Source organism: Thecamonas trahens (genome assembly GCF_000142905.1).
Source record: "Thecamonas trahens ATCC 50062 unplaced genomic scaffold supercont1.25, whole genome shotgun sequence".
In the NCBI taxonomy this organism is placed as follows: domain Eukaryota; order Apusomonadida; family Apusomonadidae; genus Thecamonas; species Thecamonas trahens.
This window is the reverse complement of record NW_013657655.1, coordinates 110,981-132,913: the sequence shown is the minus strand read 5'-3', so window position 1 is coordinate 132,913 and position 21,933 is coordinate 110,981. Positions and strand designations below refer to the sequence as shown.

Genomic DNA, 21,933 nt, shown 5'->3' with positions numbered 1-21,933 from the left:
CCGCAGCAGATCAGGACCGTCTTTAGGGTTGGGAAAGAGAGAGGAACGCACAAGATGTGTTTGATTGGATCGCTGCATGGGTGCGGGCCATCATCTCTACAGGACCTGCGAGGTGGAGTAGCCAAAGCCCTTGGGGCCAAACTTGCTACCGTGGCAGGTCTTGCAGTAGAGGACGTCGTTCTGTACCGCCATGGTGACCGAGTCGACGCGCTTGGAGCACTCGGTGCACTTGAAGCAGGCCTTGTGGTACGAAGAGCCACCCGGGCCCAGCTGCTTCTCGGCCGGGTAGACCGACTTGTCGCAGCGCGGGCACTTGGGCGAGCCGCCAAACTTGTTGACCTTGGTCACCTTTGCGCCGCCAGCGACGGTGCCGCCAAACTTGGCGGTGCCTGCGCGGACGCCCGAGGTGGGCGGAGCGGTAGCGGTGGACGAGGCCGGCGGAGCGGAGGAGGAGGTCGTCGTCGTCGACGATGTGACCGGGGCGGCCGACGAGGCCGGGGGGCGTCGCGGGTGGTGCGAGTCAGAGTACCTGCACCCTGGCCGTAGCCGTAGCCGACAGCGCCAAAGTTGCGACCGTAGCATGTCTTGCAGTAGATCTGGCCATCACGATCGTTGATCGACGTCGAGTCCAGGCGCTTGTTGCACTCGGTGCACTTGAGGCAGGCCTTGTGGTACGCCTTACCGGCAGCCATGGCCTTCTCGGCATGATAGACTGCGAGCATTCCGCCGATGACAGAGACGACGACGATGATGATGGTGATGACAGAGCAAGGCGATTTTGATTTGCCCGACGAAAAAAGGAATTCAAGGTGAGTGAGTGATTCCAACGAAAGGGACGAGGCGAAAGGGGGGCAGGGGGAGGAGAGGGGGGGGGGGGGGGAACGGGGGAGGGGGAGACGGGCACGGCTACCTATGAACTATGCCATAGGCAGGTACACTCTCCGGCTAACATACCCGACTTGGAGCACACAGGGCACTTGGGAGAGCCACCGAAAGGCATTGTGGGCGCAGAGTGTTTGGCAGAGTTGCGTGTCTCGAAGAGTACCGGTTGGCCATTACCGTCTCTGACTCGCTACTGCTGCCAGGCTCTCTCGTCCGACCGACCGAGACGACGGGCAGACACTGCCACTGCCAGGCCGACACGATTGCCACACGCTGCTACTGCCAAACTCACTCGTCCGACCGACCGACCAACACGACTGATAGACGCTGCCGCCTTCCGATCCTCGTCTCTCTTTCTCTTTCTCTTTCTCTCTCTCTCTCTAGACACATGCCCACCACAAATACACAGAGCCAACAACAGCAAGTATTTCATGAGTATGGCTTTGGTGGATTTTCATCCATCCATCGAGTCGTGATGGCTGTGATGGCTGCAATGGCTGTGATGAGGCCAAGCATCGTCCCACCTCGAGTGACCCACAGACGAACCGTGGTACACTCGTCCCCCACAGGCTGGAGCAAGATGGTAGGCAGGTAGCATGGGCAAGGGCACCGAGAGAGAGAGAGTGTGTGTGTGTGTATATGTGTGTATATGTGTGTATGTGTATGTGTATGTGTGTGTGTGTGTGTGTGTGTGTGTGTGTGTGTGTGTGACTCACCCTTACCCATACCCCCCCTCCTTCTCCCTCCCCCCCTCCAGGCCGAGTACACCCCCTTTGGGGACCGCGCCGAGTGGGCTGATGTGGAGCCTGTGCTTCAGGATGATGGTCCCAATCCGGTGGTGCGTATTGCATACACTCCGCAGTGTACGTATCTCTCTGACTCTGTCTCTCTAGTGTCGTGCCCCCCCCCCCTCCACTCACTCTTGCTCCAGTCGAGGACACGATGAACTACCTGCGCGCTGTGATGAAGGCTGACGAGCGGAGTCAGCGCGCACTCGAGCTCACCGCAGAAGTCATCGATCTCAACCCCGAACTACACGTGCTGGCACTTTCGCCGCGCTTGCATCGACGCCCTGGAGGCCGATCTTCAGGCAGAGCTGGCGTTTACTGCAGATGTTGCCCGCGAATCGCCAAAGTGCTACCAAGTTTGGTACCACCGCCAGGCCATCGTCGAGCGCGCAGGCTCGGCCGATGCCGAGCTGGCGTTCACCGCAGAAATCCTTGCCGAAGACGCCAAGAACTACCACGCCTGGTCGCACCGGCAGTGGTCCATCAAGACTTTTGATCTCTGGGACCACGAAGACGAGTACGTCGAGTCGCTGCTCGACCTCGACGTCCGCAACAACTCGGCTTGGAACGAGAAGTTCTTTGTGTGGACCTCCGGCGGTACCGCGCAGCCGGCCGACCTTGCTGCCTCGCTCCAGGCCCACATCGACGCCACCATTGCCCGCATTCGGCGTGCACCCAACAACGAGGCTGCCTGGAACTTCCTCTATGGTATTCTCGAGCACGCCATAGCGCACGGCGCCGAAGGTGCTGCTCCCGCAGCTGCAACGACAGCAGCCTCCATCGCCGACCTCGCCGACAGCTACATCGCCTCGGCCCCACTTCGCGCCTTTCTCGTTCGCGCCTACACTATGCTTCTCGAGCCTGACGCCGACCGCCTCGCCGCCGCATCGCAGCTTGCTGCCAACCTCGCCACCTCGCTGGACACGCTGCGGGCCAAGTACTGGAACTTCCGTATCGCCCAGATCGACGAGCAGATCGCCGCCCTCCCATCAGCTGCGTAGAAACATTCTTGCTATTAAGGAATGTCCCCAATTCAATATGGCGAGAACATCATACTTCCCTAAAGCAACACGTGCTTGCACTCAAAGGCACTCCCACGCCTACGACTGCTGCTCAAACTTGAGCACAATCTTGTGCGAGCCAAAGGCATCCTCAATCACACCCTTGAGCGCGAGCGAAAACTTGGACGTCCGCTCCGAGACCTTGGACGAGACAGCAATGTTAGATTTGGTTGACGGATGCGCCACAGGGTCGAACATCCGCATTTTGAATGACGTGCCCGTCTCGCGGATCCACATGATCACCAGCTTGAGCTTGTTCGACATCGAGTTGGACTCGAGCCGGAGCTTGCCCAGCGACGGCAGAATCAGCGTCGCCTGGATGTACGAGCCGTCCGAGAGCTGGAAACGCGGCGCAAGGCTCACGTGGTCCGCAAACTTGAACACATGGACGTGCGTAGAGACAAAGTCCATGCTGTCCACCTTGAGCGACGCCAAACCCTGCATAGCCGGCGCAGGCTCGTTGGTGAGGAGCACAGACGTGGTCCGCGTCTCGAGCTCGCTTGGCTCCACCCGCCAATACAGGTCTCCCCGGAGCAGCACCCGCCCGCCGCTCTTGGTCGACGACAGCTCCACCGAGAGGTCCTCCACCGCCAACATGCCTTCGCTTCCGCGAGATGTGACCCGGACTCGCAAATTGGCGATGTACTTGACCTGGTCTGGCATCGTCACCACAATGTCGACCTCAACCTCGCCGTCGACCTCCATTGCCCCAACCACCTCGCGGAGCCGCGGCAGGACCTCGATCCGGATGAGCGACGACGGCTTATGGAGCCATGCAATGACCTCCGACGTCGCAGACGGAGCCCACGGCGCCATCTGCAGGCCAGGCGACCGCTCGTCCACAGACTTGGACTTGGCCTTTTTGGAATCACCGGCGCTGCTTCCCTCCGCGCCTCCTCCAGTCCCGATTCCGCCCGTTCCCGACAGCGCCGTGCCCTCCGAATACGAGCCTGACCGCCGCGACACAACCGTGCCATGCCCGGTGCCCAGCGAGTCACCCGGCGAAACCTCCACTATCACGTACGCAACCTCGAACGAGTTGACGCCCACCTTGTTCGTTCCTGTCGCCGACGACACCAGCGTCACTCCCTCCATCGAGCCTACAAAGTGTGCCTGCTTCACAGCCAGCGTCGGCCACAACTTGTCCGCCAGCTCCTTGACAGCAGGCACCTCTGGCATAAAATGATTTGTGTTGTACGGCGTGCCCGTGATCGACAGCGATGACATCCGCCGCACCCGCTCGCCCGTCCACTCGGGATACTCGGAACGGGTCAGCACCGGCGTCTCTGCTCTGCTACTCTCGCTGCCTGCCCGCGGCCGCGTCGCCGCGACAAGCTGGAGGCTGTGCAGCCCAGCGCCGCCCTCATCGCCCCGCCCACCGTGCGGCTCAGCCCCACCGGGGGCCTTGCTGTCATTCTCGCCTCCGCGACTGCGGCTGTGGCTGCTCGTAAGCGAAGCCTTGGAGCGGCCCTCAGAGGGTGCGCTCTTCGAGCTCGACGGGCTCAACGCCTTGACTGCCCCGCCACTTGCTTGGCTCGGCCGCCGCGACACCCGATCGCCACTGTCCCACAGGCACCACCACCAGCAGTACCAGAACCACCAGTGCCATGCCGTCCCCACAACAGGTCAACCAAGAAGCCGTAGCAAGCAACACAGTGGGTGGGAGAGAGAGAGAGAGAGGGAAAGAGGGAAAGGCCGGCCGAGCGTACCCACGCCGATCATTGTTGACGACCGCATCAAAGGCGAGAGCCAATTGCGCCCCGAGTCAAACGAACAAACGCAACGAGAGCATTCCAATATAACAACGAATGTTGGCCAACGATTAAAAATCACACAATACCATATTGACATCATTGCGCCCAATGTTAGTTGCTTTCCGCGCTCATGTGCTGCCAGCTATATGCTCGCCTGAGGGTGGGGAAGGTACGAGCCACTTGGTCATACACTAGCGAACCACGCTACAACTCCATATGCTCAATGCTACTCACATGACTGAGGAGGAGGTCAATAGCGCCAGTTGAAGGCGAGCACGCCCCCTACCACTTCCCCTCAAGACGCCCCGGTGTGGGTACAGGGAGGGGGGGGGGGGGGAATGGTATGGTTCTGGTATATGGTTACTCTTTGCCTATCTCGTCCAATATTTTACGGCCCAAACGCCCCCAAAAAAAAAAAGGGGGTGGAGAAATGGGGGGGGGGGGGGGGGGGGGAGGGGGAGGGGGAGGGGGAGGGCTTCGTACCGTGCGGCTCTCGAGGTACCACATCCCATGGTTGGTAGAGGAGGAATGTAGGGGGTTATGGAGAGGATGGATGGATAGAAGAGGAGGAATAAAGGGAAAGGAGAAGGTGTGGTGGAAGTTGGTCGTGCTGCTGCTGCTGCTGCTGCTGCTGCGCCGCGGCCAACTCTCCTCCAATGAAAGGAGACAAGCGTTGACAGTGCTGGTTGGCCGTCTTCGACTGCTGTCAATCTTATGTCAGACACACGTGTTTTCAGCAAACCGACAACACCGGTCAACGCTACCAAAGCCCTGTTTGACCTGAACAAGAGGGGGGGAGGGGGAGGGGGATACAAGGCCCTTGAGCCTGTCTTTGGTCTTCAAGCATCCTTCGACGTCGCTTAAAGTCCTGATCTGAAGTGGTAAATGTTCATCATGGGGTGACATGATCTTTGTTACTAGAGTGTTGGCCTTCTCACTAGATGTCGACGAGGATGCTTGACTTGCGTCGTCTGATGGACATCGACGTCATTGACATTGACCATGGTTGCATTCTGTGTCATACAATCGCGATATACCTTGCTTCTCTCATCGCACATTGCCCGGCCCACGCCAATGCTGATGGCTGCTCATCACATCGGCTCCCATCGACGCTCGCTAGGACTGACAGCAAGAGCCTTTGCGATTTGTTGGATGTGACGCTGTCAAGGCTAGCGTCATCGCTCGTGACTCCATCGGGCCATCGTACCGCACCGTTGGCGACTTGCCGGCTTGGCTGTGGCGGCATCAGCGACGAGAAAAGTGCTCGAGGACAGCGGCTGCATGACCAACCTCGCGCTCACGCTGGCGAGCAAACTCATCGTGCTTCCATCCCTCGCCCCACCGCGGCTTGGTGGCCAGAACTGGCTCCTCCGAGCAGGCCACAAAGTCGTGGCCAAAAGTCCCGCACCGCGAGCACGCGATCTCCCTGCGAGCAAAGTCTTTGCGCCAGTTGAGGACGCAGTCACGCTTGCGATGCTCGAGCTGCCGTGCTGCATCTGCCCGTGCTGCCTTGGCCGCCGCCTCGGCCTCGGCCTTGGCATCCAGCGCTTCCACAAGCGCTGCTGCCGCCGCTGCTGCCGCCGCCGCCTCATCAGCCTTGGCCTGAGCCTCAGCCGCCCGAGCCATCCGCTCCTCTTCGGCCGCCTGCTCTTCCGGCGATGGCTCATTGCGCGAGGGCGACGAGCCTGTGACGGTGGTATCCTCAGCCGATGACATGGCCGAGTCTGCCACCGACGACGACCTCCGAATGTTTGCCGAAGATGCCGAGCCTGACGAGCCTGACCGATTCCGTCCACTTCCCGACCTTCCCGACTCTGTGGGCCGGGTATCCATCACTGACGTTGCCCTTCTTGGCGGCGGCCGACTCTTCTTCTTGCGCGGCATGACCTCTGCTGTTCCCGAGACTATGCCACACAACCACCGAAAACACTGTGTCTCCTCCAAAGGTGACGAGTAGAGATGGGTGTGGGTGGGTGGGTGGGTGGGTGGGTGTGTTCGGTGCGGGGGCTTGTGCTTGTGGTCGCCGAACGGACTCGACTTGTGGAAGACCGTTTGTCGGTTGAGCTCGGCAGCTCGCTCCTTGCTGACCCTCCACCCACACACCCACACACCCTTGCATCGTATACCAGTCCGATGATGGCGAGAACCTCACACACACACTCTTGACCCACAATCCATCATTATTCTCTTCTATTTCTGCCTGGTTGCATCCTCATTCTGATCTTGATCACTTTAGATCATGTACACGCACGGGTCCAGTGTATGTGGGTGGGTCCGTGTGTGGTTGGGTGGTGCGCCATTGGGGCTCTTCAACACGGAGCTCAGCATCGACCCATAGCACACGCGCCATGGTCCTCTCTGACGCTCTTGATCTTTACCCCCCTCCCCCCAGAACCTCCAAGATCACCCCCCATAGATGGAATGGATGGCCATCAATGATCCATGACCCGCCATCGGTCCTCAGGCCATTGCGCGCGGTTTGGAGGAGGGCGAGGGGAGGGGGGGGGGGGGGGGGGGGGGGGCCCGCCCAAAGGCCCCCCCCCCCCCCCCCCCCTTACCCCTAACCCTCCACACAGACTCTCCCAGCACACTTCACTCACATACTCCAGTACAACTGTACTGTACTGTGGCTGTGTGTGGCTGTGTGTGTCTTGCTGGTGCACTCACCCGCTCTCTGCTTGTTGATAGCTGGCGAGGGTCCGAGGGAGAGACGACAGCCATCATGGCGACGCCTGTGCGGACGAGAGTCACCTCGCCATCAGACTACGTCAGCTCGCCAGTCAAGGTGACACTGCCGAACAAGTGGACGGAGAAGGAAGTCGAGGCAAAGGTCTTTCTCACTCGGCAGCATGAGGTGTACATGTGGATTCAAGCGGCGTTGAACGCAAAGCTGGCATCGGCTGATCTGGCTACCGTGCTGAGGGATGGCGTGACGCTCATTGCCCTCGCAAAGGCTATACAAGCTGATCTGGTCAAGGATGAAGAAGTCGTCAATGTGCCTTCCAACGCCACTGAGCGCAAGGGCAACATCCGCGCCTTTCTTCGCTTCTGCAGACGGCTCGCCATTCCCAAGCGTCGCTGCTTTGCCGTCTCGGATTTGTATCGTAAGGCCAACATGTACCGTGTCGTCAATACCATGCATGTCCTTGCCGCCCTTGCTGTCCGCCGCGGCTTTCACACGCCGCTGGCAAAGATCCATCCAGAGGACATCCTCTTCCCGCCCACCGTCCTCGCCGACACCGTCCGCTACCTTCGCGGCATCGATAAGTCGCACATGGGCGGAACGACCAAGGAGAACCTGACCGCTGCCGCCGATGGCCTTCCAGGCGTCTCGCAACACTCGCTTGCCTTTGTCCGCTCCGGCCTACCCGACAAGCACATCTCGACCGTCGACCTCAACGCGTCCAAGCCCGGCGCGCGCCCGGCGCTCGTCCATGTCTTTGACATGGCCCTTGCCTACCAAGAGGAATCACAGGATGACGACCCGCTGCCGGACACTCTCTTCCACCCGTCGCCCACCCACCGCTATGAGCCGGTCCATCCGCTGGAAATTTCCGCCGTCGCCATCGCGTCGCCGACCAACGCTCCTTCCGCCAACGAGCCCGAGGACCTCGATGCTCTGGTCGCCTCAGACCTTGACGACCCGATCATCGACGAGCTCGAGCTCTCGGGCATTGACATCGACGGCGCTTCCGAGATCGAGACCGAGGACTTGGCGCTCGACGAGCTCCCGCTCCACCCGCCGGCTGCTGACCTGCTCGACCTCGACAACTCGTCGGTCTCGCCCGTCGCCGGCTACGAGCCCGACCTCGACGATCTGGGCATTGTTGTCGAGGACGTCGGAGCAGACGACCTTGATGACCTCGGCTTGCTCGTCCTCGACGATGATGACGACATACATGTTGGTGTGCTCTCTGGTGAGCTTGCCGACCACGCTGACGACGTTCACCACAACTTTGCCCTCTCGTCCGACCACGCTGCCGACCCGGCCACAGCCTTTGAGCTCTCCGACGACGACAACGACGACGTGCTGCCCCAAGCTGCCGACCCCGACCTCGCCAGCCTGCCTCTCGTTGCTACTTCGGCCTCGGTCGCTGGCTTTGAGCTCTCCGAGGACACCCCTGCTGCAATCATGGACGCCTTTGCCATCACGGACGACGACAATGGTTCGCCCGTGCAGCAGGCGCCCGACTTTGCTCTCTCATCCGATGGCGACGACGTGCCTCCAACTCCCGCTGCTCAGGCCGCATTTGTGCTCTCGTCCGACGACGATGACGCGCCTCCTCCCCCGCTGCTCAGGCTGCCTTTGCGCTCTCGTCCGACGACGACGACGTGCCCAGCTCCGAACCGAGTGGCATCCAAGTCGCTGTCGCGCTTTTCGACTACCAAGCCGGTGCCGAGACACAACTGTCGTTCAAAAAGGGTGACAAGCTGCGGATTTACCAGGACGACGAAAACGGATGGCTGGTAGCGCAGATCGGTGAGGCGTACGGCTATGTACCGGCCAACCGAGTCTCGCTCACGGGCGCCGTCGCACCGACGTCTGCTTCCGTCAAGGCCGCCGCTCCCAACCCGACTTCGCGCATTGCGCAGCTGCAGGCCATGCTCGCCGCACAGGGAGGCGCTGGCGGCTTGTTTGGCAAGCCAACGGCGCCGCCGTCGACAGGCGGTGCCAAGCCCACCGCCGCGCCCGCCCCGCTTGCCACAGTCACAGCGACACGCGCAAAGCCGCCCGCCAAACGCCAGCCGTCGCGCAAGCGTCGGACACGGACTCGCCGCTCTTGATCATGTAAAAGGAGCCTGCCACTACTGGATGGCGCGGTAGCCCGAGGCAAAGGTCCGGCTCGGCTTGCGCCAGCAGCATCGCTCGCGCCGGGCAGCGAGCATCATCGCGGCCGCAACCCCAAACGCAGCCAGCATCCCACCGAGCGTGGCAAACAGCGCCACATAGCCGTAGCACGGTCGCGATCGCTTGAGCGAGCAGAGCCCTCCCACGTTGCCGTTGACATGTGGCTCGTAGCGAAAGTAGTTGACTCGCAGCTCGCTCGCGTGTTCGGCAACAAACACTGCTGCATCCATGTCGAGGTCGGCCAGGTACGGGATGACAAAGTCGAGAACCGAGCCGCCTGCTGCCGCCTCAAACTCGGCGGAGTTCCACTTGAAAATCGGCGAGAGCGTCAGCGCCATCGCCTGGCGATTGAGATGCAAGCCTTTGGTCGGATTGCTCAGCAGCAAGCGGACAGCGTCGTCCAGCTGGGAGTCGAGCGCCGAGCCGTCGTCGTTGACCGCAAACGCGGTCGCCATCAAATCTGGCGCCGAGACTGCGCCGGTCACCAGCGCCGCGTGCCTCCGCGCGTCAGGCACTGGACGAGCCGGATCTGGTCCCGGACGAGCCGCCAGCATGGCCTCAATCTGTGAGAGCGAGACACGAGTACCGGCAACCATGCCGGCGACGAGCTTGCGCGGCGAGACAAAGAGCGAGCCCAGATCGGCGACCGAGGTGAGCGGCGCGCAGGCGCCAATCAGATCGTGCTTGCACGGATGATGAACAAGCAGATTGAGCGCGAGCGCATTGTGGCTGTTGAGCAGTCCACCGTACGACGCGTTGCTTGGCACGGCTGGCAAGAGCCATCCGTCGTCATGTGCCACATTTGCCAGAAACTGACCAAAACCGCGAGTTGCGGCCAGCTCGGTGTACGCCACATACGTGCCGCGCATGCCCTTGAGAGTAGCCTGTTGCGAGGCAGGACCATCCAGCACCTCTTGCCATCCGGTGGTGTTGAGGACAGAGTGTGAAGCGCCTTGCACGGCCTGACTCGCCGCCACCAACAATGCGGCGAGAACGACGGCAAGGTGTGCCAGCCAGGCCGAGTGCATGCGGAGACGGGTGCCACAATTTACGGTCGGGCAGAGGCGAGGCGGGAGAGGGCGCCAAACTGGGTCTGAAGCTCGGCTTCGCGGGCGCCTTGCTGCGCCACAAGCTCGGTGTAGCTGCTGATGCGAGAGGTGAGGCCGAGCTGCTCGTCGGTCGCCAGCGCCTGGTGGCACTCCAGCTGGGTCATGGCGGTCACAATCGACTCGCCAAGCGCTGCGATTTGTGCGTCGAGCTTGGCGCACCGGTCCATGTACCCACCGACAAGGGTGGTGACCTTGGTCTCGGCCTTGACGGCCTTCTTCGACGCCTTGCGCACAGCTTCGCGGTAGTGCGAGAGCAGAGCCTTGCTCGACTCGACGTCGAGCGAGGTCTCGGCCAGCCGCGGGATGGCGGCGGCGGCGTCGACGGCCGCAGCCGCGTCGACAGCCGCGCGCGGAACAGCGGCGTATGCCTCAGCATCGATGAGCTCCATGGCGCTCATGAGGTCGGCAAGCGCCATGTCGGTGTTGGGCGGCGCCGCGGCGTCACTCCCGCTCTTAACCTTGCCCTTGCGGGTGACCGGGTGGTGGACAGCATCATGCGCGACGAGGCGGGCGGCCTCGGCGAGAATGAGGTTCTCGGCGGCAGCAAGCGGTGACGCCCTTGGGTACACGTTCTCGCTCGGGTGGGTGAGGACGGATGCAGCGGCGGCAGGTGGGCGCGGCAGACCCTTCTTGACCGGCGCGGAGCGGAGAGCGGCGGCGTCAGCGGCGGCGGCGGCAGCAGCAGCAGCGGCTGCGGCCTCACGCTCGGCGCGGTCGACAATGGTCGCCGAGCTGCCGAGCTTGGCCGGAGCGTTCTCGAGCGAGGCGTCCTCGGCAGCAGCGCCAGAGTCGCTTGGGAGCACAATCTCAAACTCGGCGTTGGACGGCTTGGGCAGGGCAGCAAGGCGCTCACGGAGCGTCGACCTCACCGCGGCGCGTTGTGCGGCGACGGCGGCAAGCAGCGCGGCTTCGTCGTGGGCGGGCGTGGCGCCAGTGTTGATGGCGAGCGAGTCGCGCAGCGGCGTCGGCGCCACAGGCGTGGCAGCCGGCCGCGGCGCCGGCGCTGGCACCGACAGCGGGAGCGTCGGCCGAATCGGAGTCGACTCGCCACCGAGCAGCGGCGTCGTCGCGGCGGTCCGGGCCTTGAGCTCAGCGGCCGCAGCCATGATGGCAGCTTGCGACGCCATGCCGGCGTGCGGCGTCGGCGGAGCCGGTGGGCCGGTGACGCCGACCCGTGGCGTGCGGAGCCCAGCTGGGCCGAGAGCCGGTGTAGCAGAGCCTGCGCCCGGCGTGGCCGCGTAGTTGGTCAGCAGCGAGGCGGTGAGTGCACCAGGGCCCGACGGCGTGGCGCCGGTGGCGCCTAGCGCAGCCATCTTGGCCGCAGTGGCAGACTCGAGCTTGGCGAGCGCGCCCAGCTCGGCGTCGGTGACCTGCGGAGCCGGGAGAACGAGCGGAGCGCGAGCGCCGCGCGACGAAAGTTCCTTGCTCTTGGCCATCTTGAGCAGGGCGCCGGTGGGATCCTTGGCACGGGCGAGCTTCTGGCGCTTGGCCTCGCGCTTGCGGTCCTCAATCTGGCGCTCCTCGGCAGTGAGGCCTTCGATGTCGCGGACCGACTTGCCGACCAGCGCGGCGGCGTTGGCTCGCGGCTTTTCCGCCGCAGGTACCTCAAAGAGGCCAGCTGGAACCGGCTGCTGGAACGGAATCTCCTTGATAAAGTCGACCTGGGCACGCTCCTTCGCCGACTTGCGCTTGGGCTTGAGCTCGATGCCGGCTGCCGAGAGCTCGCGGCGCTTCTGCAAGGTGGCGAGGCGACGAGCTTCGGCCTGCAGCCGTTCGCGCTCACGGCGGCGGTGCTTCTTGCCCTGGGTGTTTGCAAGGCGGGCGCGGGCCTCCTGGAGCATCTCCTTCTCATCCTCGGTCATGTCGATGGCGTCGGGCTTTGCAGGCTTGGACTCTGGATTTGGGTCGATTTCGCCAGCGCGGAGCCTCCGCGGGTCGTCGAGCTCACCGCCCTTGCCGGAGCCTGGCTCTGAGGCATCACCGCCTGCAGCTTGAGAGAGCAGCCGTTCATAGTGCTCGAGGCATTGGGCGGGAGTGCGACCGACGAGCGGTGCAATGGTCCGCCATTGCATGGGCATGGCCTTGGCCAAGTACAGCAGCTTCTCCTCTTCTTCCCTTGACCATTGAGTCTTCTTGATGGAAGGGTCGAGCCACTCATACCACCTTGCCTTGCACTGCTTGGCTGACTTGCGGACAAAGAGCGAGGCGACACGGGCCCAGTTGCGAAGTCCATACTTCATAATGGACGCCTTGAGCACCTCGTCCTCTGCATTCGTCCACAACCCTCCTTTGATATAGATACGCATACTCGCTTGTGCCTCCCTCTCCCAGGTACACAGTGAGCTGCTTTACTCTGTCTCTACCTCCTCTCTGCCTCCCCCCCCACCTCCTTGTTGCCTCGTCGTTTGATGGCCGAACCGATCGAGCTCGCCTCCTAGGCGGTTGCACCCGGAGGGAGGAGGGTGGGCGGGGGGGGGGGTTCAATAGCGATCTCGAAGGCGATCACGCGTAAAAGCAGGGGCAGGGGCAGGGGCGGGGGCAAGCGCACAGCTGGGGTTTAAAACGTGGCCTGGGAGCTAGTGGACCTCGTTGGCACGGCCAAAGTACCGGTTGATGTACGGCGACTTGACCTTGGAGATGTTGGGGAAGGCGTTCTGCGGGTAGTACTTGTGGAAGACGAGTTCGTCAAGAGCCTTAGTCTCCTCGGGTGAAAAGGCGTCGAGCTTGTTCTTGATGGCCTGGCGCTCAGCGCGAATGGTGTCCTTGGCGGCGGCGACGCGCTCGCGGACATGGTCTGCGAGGTCGCCGGCAAGATGCTCGGGATGGCCGGCGTCCTTGAGGTACTGAACGACAAACTCGTCGAGGTCGCCGTCGTAGCGCCAGTCGTAGTCGAAGACGGCACGGATCGAGTCGGTCTTGCCCTTCTTGCCCTTCTTGCCCTTGGTCTTGAACGACATCGGATGCATGATGGAGACGTTCGAGTCGTAGTCGCCCTTGACCAGCTGGTTGAGGCGCGGCACAAAGATGTACGGGAGGCAGTACTCGTAGCGGCGAGCGTCGACCTCGGCCATGTTCTTGACCTTGGACCGGCGAGTCTTGCACGTGAGGACGTACACCTCGTGGTCAGCCCAGTCCGAGTCGGAGGCCACCAGCGAGCGCATAGGGACCCACTCCATGCCCTGCTGTTTCATTGGCACAATGGTCTCCTCAGCCATCTGCACCGACTTGATGCCGAGCGTCGACGGGAGATCCGCGTCACCGGCCACAGCCACAAGCGTCGGGATCGGGACCACATGCGAGGTGACATCGCCCACATCCACAAGCTGCGGCTCGGTCGTGCCAAAGATGTACACCTTCTTGGCCTTGGCCAGCGCCCCGTCGTCGGCCACAAGGTCCTCGTACAGATGGTCAAAATCCCACATCCACTCGGTCTTGTACACAAGATCAAAGTTGGACCACTCGGTTCCGCAGAGGAACACCTCCTTCCATCCGTTCCACTCGGGCACAAACATCTCCTGCTTGTCGGCAGCCTATCCCCCCACCCAGTCACAGCGCCACGCACCCGAGCAAGTCGTACAACCATTCGATCAGGCCCAGTTCACAGCCCAGTCCACCCCGCCCCCAGCCCAGCCAACCATATCCAAACCAGGATCCCCCCCAGCACGCCCGTGCCCCCCCCCCCATCCGCATGTCCATCCCCATCATCATCAATCCATGTTCAGCGTGAGTCGCATTGGCGCCCATCTTGATCCCTACTCGCCTCACCTCCTCCCACTCCCTCCCACTCCCTCCTCCCCTCCTCACAACCACCAACACAACCACAACCACACCCGACTACATTCTCAAAATCTATATGTATGACATAGACATGGAGGATGCTGTCCTTGTCCTTGGAGTGTTGGGGTGTGCATACCTGCATACCGCCAAAAGGCTAGCCTTACCATTCTGTCAAATTTCAAGTTGAATGTTGCCGTCAATGACCACCGACCACCTCCTCCACTTCCACACCTCGTTCGTATCGCATCCTTGCCCGCCCCCGCTGCCCCCTTTTCCCTAACCCCAACCAATCATGAGCTGTAAACCAGTTCATGACCAAATTCTCACACACCCAAGACATGCAACTCTTGATCATCTACCCCATCGGCTCACGATGGAGATAGTGGTGGGGGCTACAGGCTCCCCCGCGAGGCGAGGCCAGAGAGGCTGGCTGGCGCCACAGACACACTGCACTCGACGCCAGACAGCGACCGAGAACATGGCTGACGAAGAGGACACGCTTGAGCCGGTCATTATCGAGGGTTGGAGCATTGTGCGCCATGGAAAGGTGGAGAAGGAGACGAGGAAGCTCCACGTGACGACTACCATCACCTCTCCACCACTCGCTCTCGGCGTACTCCCGCAGGCAGACACTCATGAGGCGGACAACGAGCTGGTTCTGGTGTTGAAAGAGTCGACGGACGTTGGAACGGGCGGATGGGTGTGGCAGGGCGCCATGATCACCGCCAACTTTGTCACCGATCCGGCATCGTTTGCTACAGGCACCTGGATGGGCAAGTCAGTCCTCGAGCTTGGCGCAGGCATCGGCCACACTGCGCTTGTCCTGGCATCGCTCGGCGCTGCTGTGGTGGCTACCGATCAAGCTCTTGTCGTGCCGCTCCTCGCCGCTAATCTGGCCGCCAACGAGAAGACTGTCGCGGCGCATGGTGGATCTGCCGCCGCCGCCGAGCTCGAGTGGGCGCCTGATGTGGCCGTTGACCCCGCAGTCGTCGCCAGCGCGGGCCTTGCCGCCGACGACAGTTTTGACTACATCGTCGCTTGCGACTGCCTCAAGTGCAATGAGTTTGTCGAGCCGCTTGCCGCCACACTCCGGGCTTACGCCGCCAGCTCGGCCACAACCATCCTTTTCTCTTACGAAGAGCGCGGCCTTTGCGCCCTCGACACCTTTTACGCAGCGACCGCCGGCCAGGGCGATTTTGAATGGACAGAACTCGTTGGCTCATCCGTCGGAGGCGGCCTCGCTTCGGGCGATCGCGCCATCTGGTCCATGCGCCGGTGCCTGTCCGACTCATGACATGCCGCCCTGGGTCGAAACCCAAGCCCTGCCAAGTTGGACTCTGCCTCTGGATCCATCTGCCAGGGCGGGAGGGTGACTACCGCGTCACCTCGTCTCTTTGCCACCAGGCAACCTAGTCTGGCCCACCACGGCCAACTCGCGCGCGCTCGTGGCGGATTTTCCCCGCTGACTGAGTGGCCCAACTTTGCCGCCATTTGCAAGCAAGACTTTTCTCGGGTCCAGTCAAGAGTACGCCACGACCCGTCCCTCCCCCTCTTCCTCCTTCCCCACACACTCCGCCCCCCCCCCTCCCTTTACATGCACACACGCCACATTCTTCACTCCACACCCTCTTCCACTTCCTACCATTCCCTCCCATCCCCCTACCTTTTACCCCCCTTCGTCCCGCACGGCCTCAGGCGACATGACGTCTTGCCACCCTGATCAAATCGCGCCTTTTTGTTCCCCCCCTCCCCCCCTCCCCCCCCGGCCCATGCTCCCCCCTCCCCCCCTTCCCTCCCTCTCCCCGCCCTTCATGCCTCCTCCAACCTCTTGCTCTGTCTATGTAGCGTCTCCTGCTAGTGTCTAAGCAGGCTAAAGAGGTTTAACACAGGCAGAACGAATTGGCGCGCTTTGTTCAAAATTTTGAATTTTTGGCGCTCACCGCAGACATGCCAAGGCTTCCACGCCACTCACACTCGCTCCCCGCGCCGGCACTGCAGTGGACTCGTTCTCAAACTACTCGGAGGACAACTGGGAGCCGTCGGCTTACTCTGACGACGGCGCAGCATCGTGGGCATCGCCGGCGCCGAAGAAGGCGCCAGTCAAGAAGGCAGCCAAGAAGGCGGGCAAGAAGGCAGCCAAGAAGGCGCCGCTGGGCGAGGTTGACACCAACGTGGTCGCTGCTAGCGGCGACGAGATCGCGGCTGCAAAGGCTGGCGGCAATGAGGCCGACGACAACACGGCTGGTGGCGAGAAGCCCTCGGTGGAGGACACGTACTCGCGGATGACGCAGCTGCAGCACGTGCTCCATCGTCCGGACACGTACGTCGGCTCGACGCAGCACACGACGGTGCGGACGTACACGCTGGTGGCCAAGAACGACGACGATGACGCAGGTGCAACGTCTGGTGAGTCGACGTCGACGACGTCGTCGCGGGCGGGCAACGTGGCCGAGCCAATGGTGGCCAAGGAGCGCGAGGTGACGTACGTCCCTGCGCTGTACAAGATCTTTGATGAGATTCTGGTCAACGCCGCCGACAACAAGCAGCGTGACTCGACAATGTCGATGCTCAAGGTTGAGATCGACCAGATGAACAACACCATTTCGGTGTGGAACAACGGGTCGGGCATTCCGGTCGAGATGCACGCCAAGGAGGGCATGTACGTGCCGGAGCTCATCTTTGGCCACCTCCTTACCTCGTCCAACTACAACGACTCGCAGGAGAAGGTGGTCGGCGGGCGGAACGGATTCGGCGCCAAGCTGACAAACATTTTCTCGACGCGGTTTGTGGTGGAGACGGCCGATGGCTCGCGCAAGCGGCAGTTCAAGCAAGTCTTCCATAACAACATGTCGTCGCGCGACGAGCCGATCATTACCAAGTGCAAGGCGCGCGACAACTGGACCAAGATCACGTTCACGCCGGACCTCGCCAAGTTTGGCATGACCGAGCTCGAGGACGACGTCGTGGCCATGATGACCAAGCGCGTTTACGACGTGGCCGGCTGCAACGGCGGGCTCAAGGTGTACCTCAACGGCGAGAAGCTGCCGATCAAGAACTTCTCCGACTATGTCAACATGTACCTCGGCGACATGGCGGCCAAGGAGAAGGTGTACGCCAAGGTCTCTGACCGGTGGGAGGTGTGCATTGCGCCATCTGAGGGTGAGTTCAAGCAGGTCTCGTTTGTCAACTCGATCTGGACGTCCAAGGGTGGCAAGCACGTCGACCACGTGGCCGACCAGGTGGTCAAGTCGCTCCGCGAGAAGCTGACCAAGGGCAAGAACAAGGTCTCGATCCAGCCGTTCCAGATCAAGGCCCACCTGTTTGTCTTTGTCAAGTCGCTCATCGTCAACCCGTCGTTCGACTCGCAGACCAAGGAGGAGATGACGACCAAGGCGTCGGCCTTTGGCTCGACGTGCAAGCTCACAGACGCCTTCCTCAAGAAAGTCCTCAAGTCGGGCATCAAGGAGGCTGTGACGCAGTGGGCCAACTTTAAGGCCAAGCAGAAGCTCGGCAAGACCAACGGAAAGCGGACCAAGCGGGTGACGGGTGTGCCCAAGCTCGAGGACGCCAACAAGGCCGGAACCGCCAAGGGCAAGGACTGCACGCTCATCCTCACCGAGGGAGATTCCGCCAAGGCGCTCGCCGTGGCTGGCCTCTCGGTTGTCGGGCGCGACTTCTACGGTGTTTTCCCGCTCCGCGGCAAGCTCCTCAACGTCCGCGACGCGTCGGTCAAGCAGATCATGGCCAACGCCGAGATCACGCACCTCAAGACGATCATGGGCCTCAAGCACGGGGTCGAGTACGACGCCGATACCATCAAGACCCTCCGCTACGGCTCGATCATGATCATGACGGATCAGGATGTGGACGGCTCGCACATCAAGGGCCTAGTCATCAACTTTATCCACACCTTCTGGCCGTCGCTCCTCAAGGTTCCGGGCTTCCTCCGCGAGTTCATCACGCCGATTGTCAAGGCCAGCAAGGGCCGCACCTCGCACACCTTTTACACGCTCCCTGAGTACGAGACGTTCAAGGAGGAGCTTGGCGGCTCGACCAAGGGCTGGACCATCAAGTACTACAAGGGTCTCGGTACCTCCAAGCCGAAGGAGGCCAAGGAGTACTTTTCGGACCTCCCGACCCACGTCAAGGACTTTGTCCACGAGGGCGAGGCCGCCGACACGGTCATCGACCTTGCCTTCTCCAAGAAGAAGGTCGAGGAGCGCAAGGCGTGGCTCTCGGCCTTTGAGCCGGGCACCTTCCTCGACATGACTGCCGAAGTCATCCCGTACTCGGACTTTGTCAACCGCGAGCTCATTCTCTTCTCACTGGAGGACAACCTCCGGTCGATCCCGTCGATGGTTGATGGCCTCAAGCCTGGCCAGCGCAAGATCCTGTTTGCGTGCTTCAAGCGTGACCTGCGGAAGGAGATCAAGGTCGCCCAGCTTGCCGGCTACGTTGCCGAGCACTCGGCGTACCACCATGGTGAGGCCTCGCTGGCGGCCACCATTGTTGGCATGGCGCAGGACTACACCGGGTCAAACAACATCAACCTGCTCATGCCCAACGGGCAGTTTGGCACCCGCCACCAGGGTGGTAAGGACGCGGCTTCCCCGCGTTACATTTTCACGGCGCTCAACCCGATCACCCGGTACCTCTTCCCCAAGGCCGACGACGCGCTCCTCGCCTACCAGGAGGAGGAGGGTGCGACGATCGAGCCCGAGTACTACATGCCGATTCTTCCGATGGCGCTTGTCAACGGGTGCGACGGCATTGGCACTGGCTGGTCGACCTCGATCCCCAACTACTCGCCGTACGACCTTGCGGCGGCCATCCGCAAGCTCATCGCAGAGGGTGTCGACGCCGAGCTTGAGCCGCTCGTTCCGTGGTACCGCGACTTTGGCGGCTCTATTGAGCCGCGGTACAAGAAGGAGAAGCTCATCGGCTACACCGTGACCGGCATCATCACCCAGACGTCGGAGACCACGCTTCGCATCGACGAGCTGCCAATCCGGTGCTGGACGCAGAGCACCAAGGACCTGCTCGAGTCGTTCATCGACCCGCCCAAGTCAACCGGCAAGGGCAAGGCCGCCAAGGTGGAGCCGTCCATCAAGGGCTACACCGAGTACCACACCGACACGACGGTCTCGTTTGAGATCGAACTCACGTCGGCGCAGATGGCGGCGGCGCTCGCGACCGGCCTCACAAAGAAGTTCAAGGTCTCGACCACCATCTCGGTCACCAACATGAACGTGTTTGACACCCAGACCCGGATCCGCAAGTACAAGGACGTCCGCAACATCATCCGCGACTTCTTTGCGCTCCGACTCGAGTACTACATCAAGCGCAAGGAGCACCTGACCGCCGAGCTTGACGAGGCCTGGCGCCGCCTCGACAACAAGGCACGCTTTATTGGCGCGGTCATCGACGGTTCGCTCGTTGTCTCGGGCGTCCGCAAGGCCGAGCTGGTGGCGACGCTTGTGGCCGAAGGCTACACGCCGTTCCCCAAAAATGCCAAGAAGACGGCGACCGGTGACGACGGCGACGACGACGATGACGACGACGACACCACCGTGGCTGCCGTCAAGGCCTCCGACTACAACTACCTCCTCTCCATGCCGATCTGGTCGCTCACGGCCGAGAAGATGGAGGCGCTCGTGACCGAGCGCGATTCCAAGGAGGCGGAGCTCAAGGAGCTGCTCTCCAAGCGGCCCGAGGACCTCTGGCTCTTTGACCTCGACGAGTTTGAGGCGGCCTTTGCCGACATCACTGCGTCGCGGACCAAGGACCAGTCGTACGGGACCAAGAAGAAGGGCGGCAAGAAGAAGAAGGGTGGCAAGAAGAAGAAGGCCGATGTCTGGGGTGACGACGATGACGACTGGGGCGCCGACTCGGCGTCCGACGACGGCTTCCTCAAGCCGAAGGCTGTTGCAACGTCCAAGCCCAAGAAGGCGCGCTCGTCGCGCGCCCGCAAGACTTCCAAGTCGGTCACGTACACCGAGGACGACGACTCGACCGATCTTGAGGCGGTCGACGCCGCGCCGGCCGTTCCGTCGCGCAAGCGCAAGAAGGAGGCCAAGGCTGCGGCGCCGGCGCCGGCGGCCGAGGCTGCGGCTGCTCCGGCACCTGCGGCGGTCGACATGTCGCAGCTCTCCCTGATGGAGCGGATCAAGCTCCGGGTTGAGCAGGCTAAGGACGAGGCCGTGGACCCGACGCTGCCGTCGGTGACCGGCACGCCGCCGGCCAAGCGCAAGAAGGTTGTTGCGCCTGCGACCAAGAAGGCTGCGCCCAAGAAGAAGGCCGCGCCCAAGAAGAAGAAGAAGGTGGTCGAGTCCGACTCGGACGACGCGTTTGATGACGACGTTTACTCGGGAGCCGACTCGGGCTCGGATCCGGTGGAGATGGTGACGCGGACGCCGCGGGCCAAGCGCTCGACCCGTGGCTCGCGGACGACCGTCTCGTATGCTGGCTTTGATGACGACTCGGACTCGGACTTTGCCTACTCGTAGACGCGTAGTACCAGCCTAGCCTGGCTGCGCTCCCTCGTCAGGGGGAAGTGAAGAAACCTGTAACCTGTGAAGACGACAGCCATGAAGAGCGCCGAGCCCACTCATGCGTGCTTGGAAATGAGGGCCTTGAACTGAGCGTACAGATCCTCACCAGCCGGACCAAACAGCTCCCAGGCCTTGCGGAGCGTGTCGTCGCGGGTGACCTGGTGGTTGTTGAGAGCCTTGATCGATTCGAGGAACGCGTTGAACTGCTCGTACGAGAGGCGGGCGCGGGCGGCGCGGAAAAACTCACGGCCGTCGACCGAGTCGAGGGCCGGCCCGCCGGGCGAAGCCGGTGCGGTGCTGGCCGATGGCGGCATTGTCCGCGGGCGGACAGGCGAGGCTCGAGCAGCCGATGACGGCGAGTTGATGGAGCGGTTGATCTCAGCAATGAGTTCGTCGGCGGCAGCGTTGGAGACAGACGACCGCAACGGAGTCGACGGTGCCGCATAGTTGTTTGCCGGTGGGCTCTGAGTAGCTACTCCAGTGCCGGCATAGGCGAGCTCGGAGGCGGCCATAGTTGAGTAGCGATCGGCGATGTTGAGGGCGGCGGAGACCGAGGAGGAGAGCGGCGGCTCCGCAGAGGCGCCAGCACGCGGAGTGGCGTACGACGCACCAGAACGCTGCGGCGAAAAGGCGGCGGAGGGGGCGAGGTCAGGATCGTCAAAGGTGTGAAGAATGGCCTGCTTAAAGTGGACGAGCTTGGAGAGATCAGTCTTGGTCTTCTGGAGGGCAGCAGCGAGCTGGACGTTCTCGTCGAGGAGATGAGCACGCTCGCTGACCACAGCACGATGCGAAGCCTCAACCTCTGCCACACGGGCATTGAGGCCGGCGACCTTGGCCTCGAGCGAGGAGATCAGATTCCGCTGGTCCACCACCACAGCCTGAGACTGAAGGAGCTCTTGCTCGAGTGTCCGCGTCTGGGCGTTGTACAGCTCGTGCAGCCGCTGGAGGGTATTGACAAACTCACTCGAGTTGGATTCCATGGTGGGTGTGAGTAGGAGTGAGGGGGAGTGGAGTGGCTTTAGTGCCGGTGAGCAGTGGTGGTGGTGGGTGGTAGGGGTTGGCAGGGGAGGTGGGGGGGGGGGAGGGTGGCGGTTGGCGGTTGGGAGGGGGGCGGGGGGGGGGGGGACGGGAGGGAGGCGGGAGCAGGGTCGATGCTCGCTGC

The 21,933-nt window shown here is 62.2% G+C and overlaps 9 protein-coding genes across 9 annotated transcripts in view; 3 read left to right on the top strand and 6 right to left on the bottom strand.

Moving 5' to 3' along the window:
* Positions 1 to 62: 62 nt before the first annotated feature.
* Positions 63 to 1,000, bottom strand: AMSG_05971 (cysteine and glycine-rich protein 2; the record flags this gene model as incomplete). The annotated part of the gene is made up of 3 exons (XM_013902045.1): positions 63 to 389; positions 530 to 712; positions 955 to 1,000. The coding sequence occupies 3 exons, from the start codon at positions 998 to 1,000 to the stop codon at positions 97 to 99; spliced, it is 522 nt and encodes a 173-aa protein (XP_013757499.1). The 3' UTR covers positions 63 to 96.
* A 462-nt stretch (positions 1,001 to 1,462) lies between these two features.
* Positions 1,463 to 2,671, top strand: AMSG_05970 (farnesyltransferase/geranylgeranyltransferase type-1 subunit alpha; the record flags this gene model as incomplete). The annotated part of the gene is made up of 3 exons (XM_013902044.1): positions 1,463 to 1,465; positions 1,640 to 1,745; positions 1,866 to 2,671. The coding sequence occupies 3 exons, from the start codon at positions 1,463 to 1,465 to the stop codon at positions 2,669 to 2,671; spliced, it is 915 nt and encodes a 304-aa protein (XP_013757498.1).
* AMSG_05969 (uncharacterized protein) lies at positions 2,470 to 5,157 on the bottom strand. The gene is made up of 2 exons (XM_013902043.1): positions 4,969 to 5,157; positions 2,470 to 4,292 (listed from the first exon to the last, which is right to left on the bottom strand). The coding sequence occupies exons 1-2, from the start codon at positions 4,995 to 4,997 to the stop codon at positions 2,771 to 2,773; spliced, it is 1,551 nt and encodes a 516-aa protein (XP_013757497.1). The 5' UTR covers positions 4,998 to 5,157; the 3' UTR covers positions 2,470 to 2,770.
* A 573-nt stretch (positions 5,158 to 5,730) lies between these two features.
* Positions 5,731 to 6,369, bottom strand: AMSG_05968 (uncharacterized protein; the record flags this gene model as incomplete). The annotated part of the gene is made up of 2 exons (XM_013902042.1): positions 5,731 to 6,263; positions 6,351 to 6,369. The coding sequence occupies 2 exons, from the start codon at positions 6,367 to 6,369 to the stop codon at positions 5,731 to 5,733; spliced, it is 552 nt and encodes a 183-aa protein (XP_013757496.1).
* An 838-nt stretch (positions 6,370 to 7,207) lies between these two features.
* On the top strand, positions 7,208 to 9,270 carry AMSG_05967 (uncharacterized protein; the record flags this gene model as incomplete). Its single annotated transcript, XM_013902041.1, has 2 exons — positions 7,208 to 8,737; positions 8,785 to 9,270. The coding sequence occupies 2 exons, from the start codon at positions 7,208 to 7,210 to the stop codon at positions 9,268 to 9,270; spliced, it is 2,016 nt and encodes a 671-aa protein (XP_013757495.1).
* AMSG_11925 (uncharacterized protein) lies at positions 9,266 to 12,782 on the bottom strand. Its single transcript, XM_013902151.1, has 2 exons — positions 10,387 to 12,782; positions 9,266 to 10,300 (listed from the first exon to the last, which is right to left on the bottom strand). The coding sequence occupies exons 1-2, from the start codon at positions 12,747 to 12,749 to the stop codon at positions 9,292 to 9,294; spliced, it is 3,372 nt and encodes a 1,123-aa protein (XP_013757605.1). The 5' UTR covers positions 12,750 to 12,782; the 3' UTR covers positions 9,266 to 9,291.
* Positions 12,783 to 12,982: 200 nt separating this feature from the next.
* On the bottom strand, positions 12,983 to 14,409 carry AMSG_05964 (ATP/GTP binding protein). Its single transcript, XM_013902040.1, has 2 exons — positions 14,385 to 14,409; positions 12,983 to 13,973 (listed from the first exon to the last, which is right to left on the bottom strand). Exons 1-2 carry the CDS (start codon positions 14,385 to 14,387, stop codon positions 13,020 to 13,022), a joined length of 957 nt encoding a protein of 318 aa, XP_013757494.1. The 5' UTR covers positions 14,388 to 14,409; the 3' UTR covers positions 12,983 to 13,019.
* A 289-nt stretch (positions 14,410 to 14,698) lies between these two features.
* AMSG_05963 (DNA topoisomerase 2) lies at positions 14,699 to 20,793 on the top strand (the record flags this gene model as incomplete). The annotated part of the gene is made up of 2 exons (XM_013902039.1): positions 14,699 to 15,501; positions 16,166 to 20,793. The coding sequence occupies 2 exons, from the start codon at positions 14,699 to 14,701 to the stop codon at positions 20,724 to 20,726; spliced, it is 5,364 nt and encodes a 1,787-aa protein (XP_013757493.1). The 3' UTR covers positions 20,727 to 20,793.
* The window catches only part of AMSG_11924 (uncharacterized protein), a gene marked incomplete at its 5' end in the record, with an annotated part of 2,268 nt that continues 1,085 nt past the window's right edge, over positions 20,751 to 21,933 (bottom strand). The window contains one exon of the mRNA XM_013902150.1: positions 20,751 to 21,734. Within this exon, the coding sequence (XP_013757604.1) occupies positions 20,828 to 21,734 (907 nt within the window). The 3' untranslated portion in view covers positions 20,751 to 20,827. The remainder of the gene's footprint in view (positions 21,735 to 21,933) is intronic.

Excerpts from the sequence above, each read along its gene's own strand:
- AMSG_05969 (XM_013902043.1), bottom strand. The coding sequence starts at position 4,997 with ATGGGATGTGGTACCTCGAGAGCCGCACG. Across the intron at positions 4,293-4,968 it reads GGTACCTCGAGAGCCGCACG|TGGCGATCGGGTGTCGCGGC; the intron begins GTACGAAGCCCT and ends CCTGTGGGACAG.
- AMSG_11925 (XM_013902151.1), bottom strand. The coding sequence starts at position 12,749 with ATGCGTATCTATATCAAAGGAGGGTTGTGGACGAATGCAGAGGACGAG. Across the intron at positions 10,301-10,386 it reads CGCCTCGCCTCTGCCCGACC|TCAGGCCGTGCAAGGCGCTT; the intron begins GTAAATTGTGGC and ends GGTGGCGGCGAG.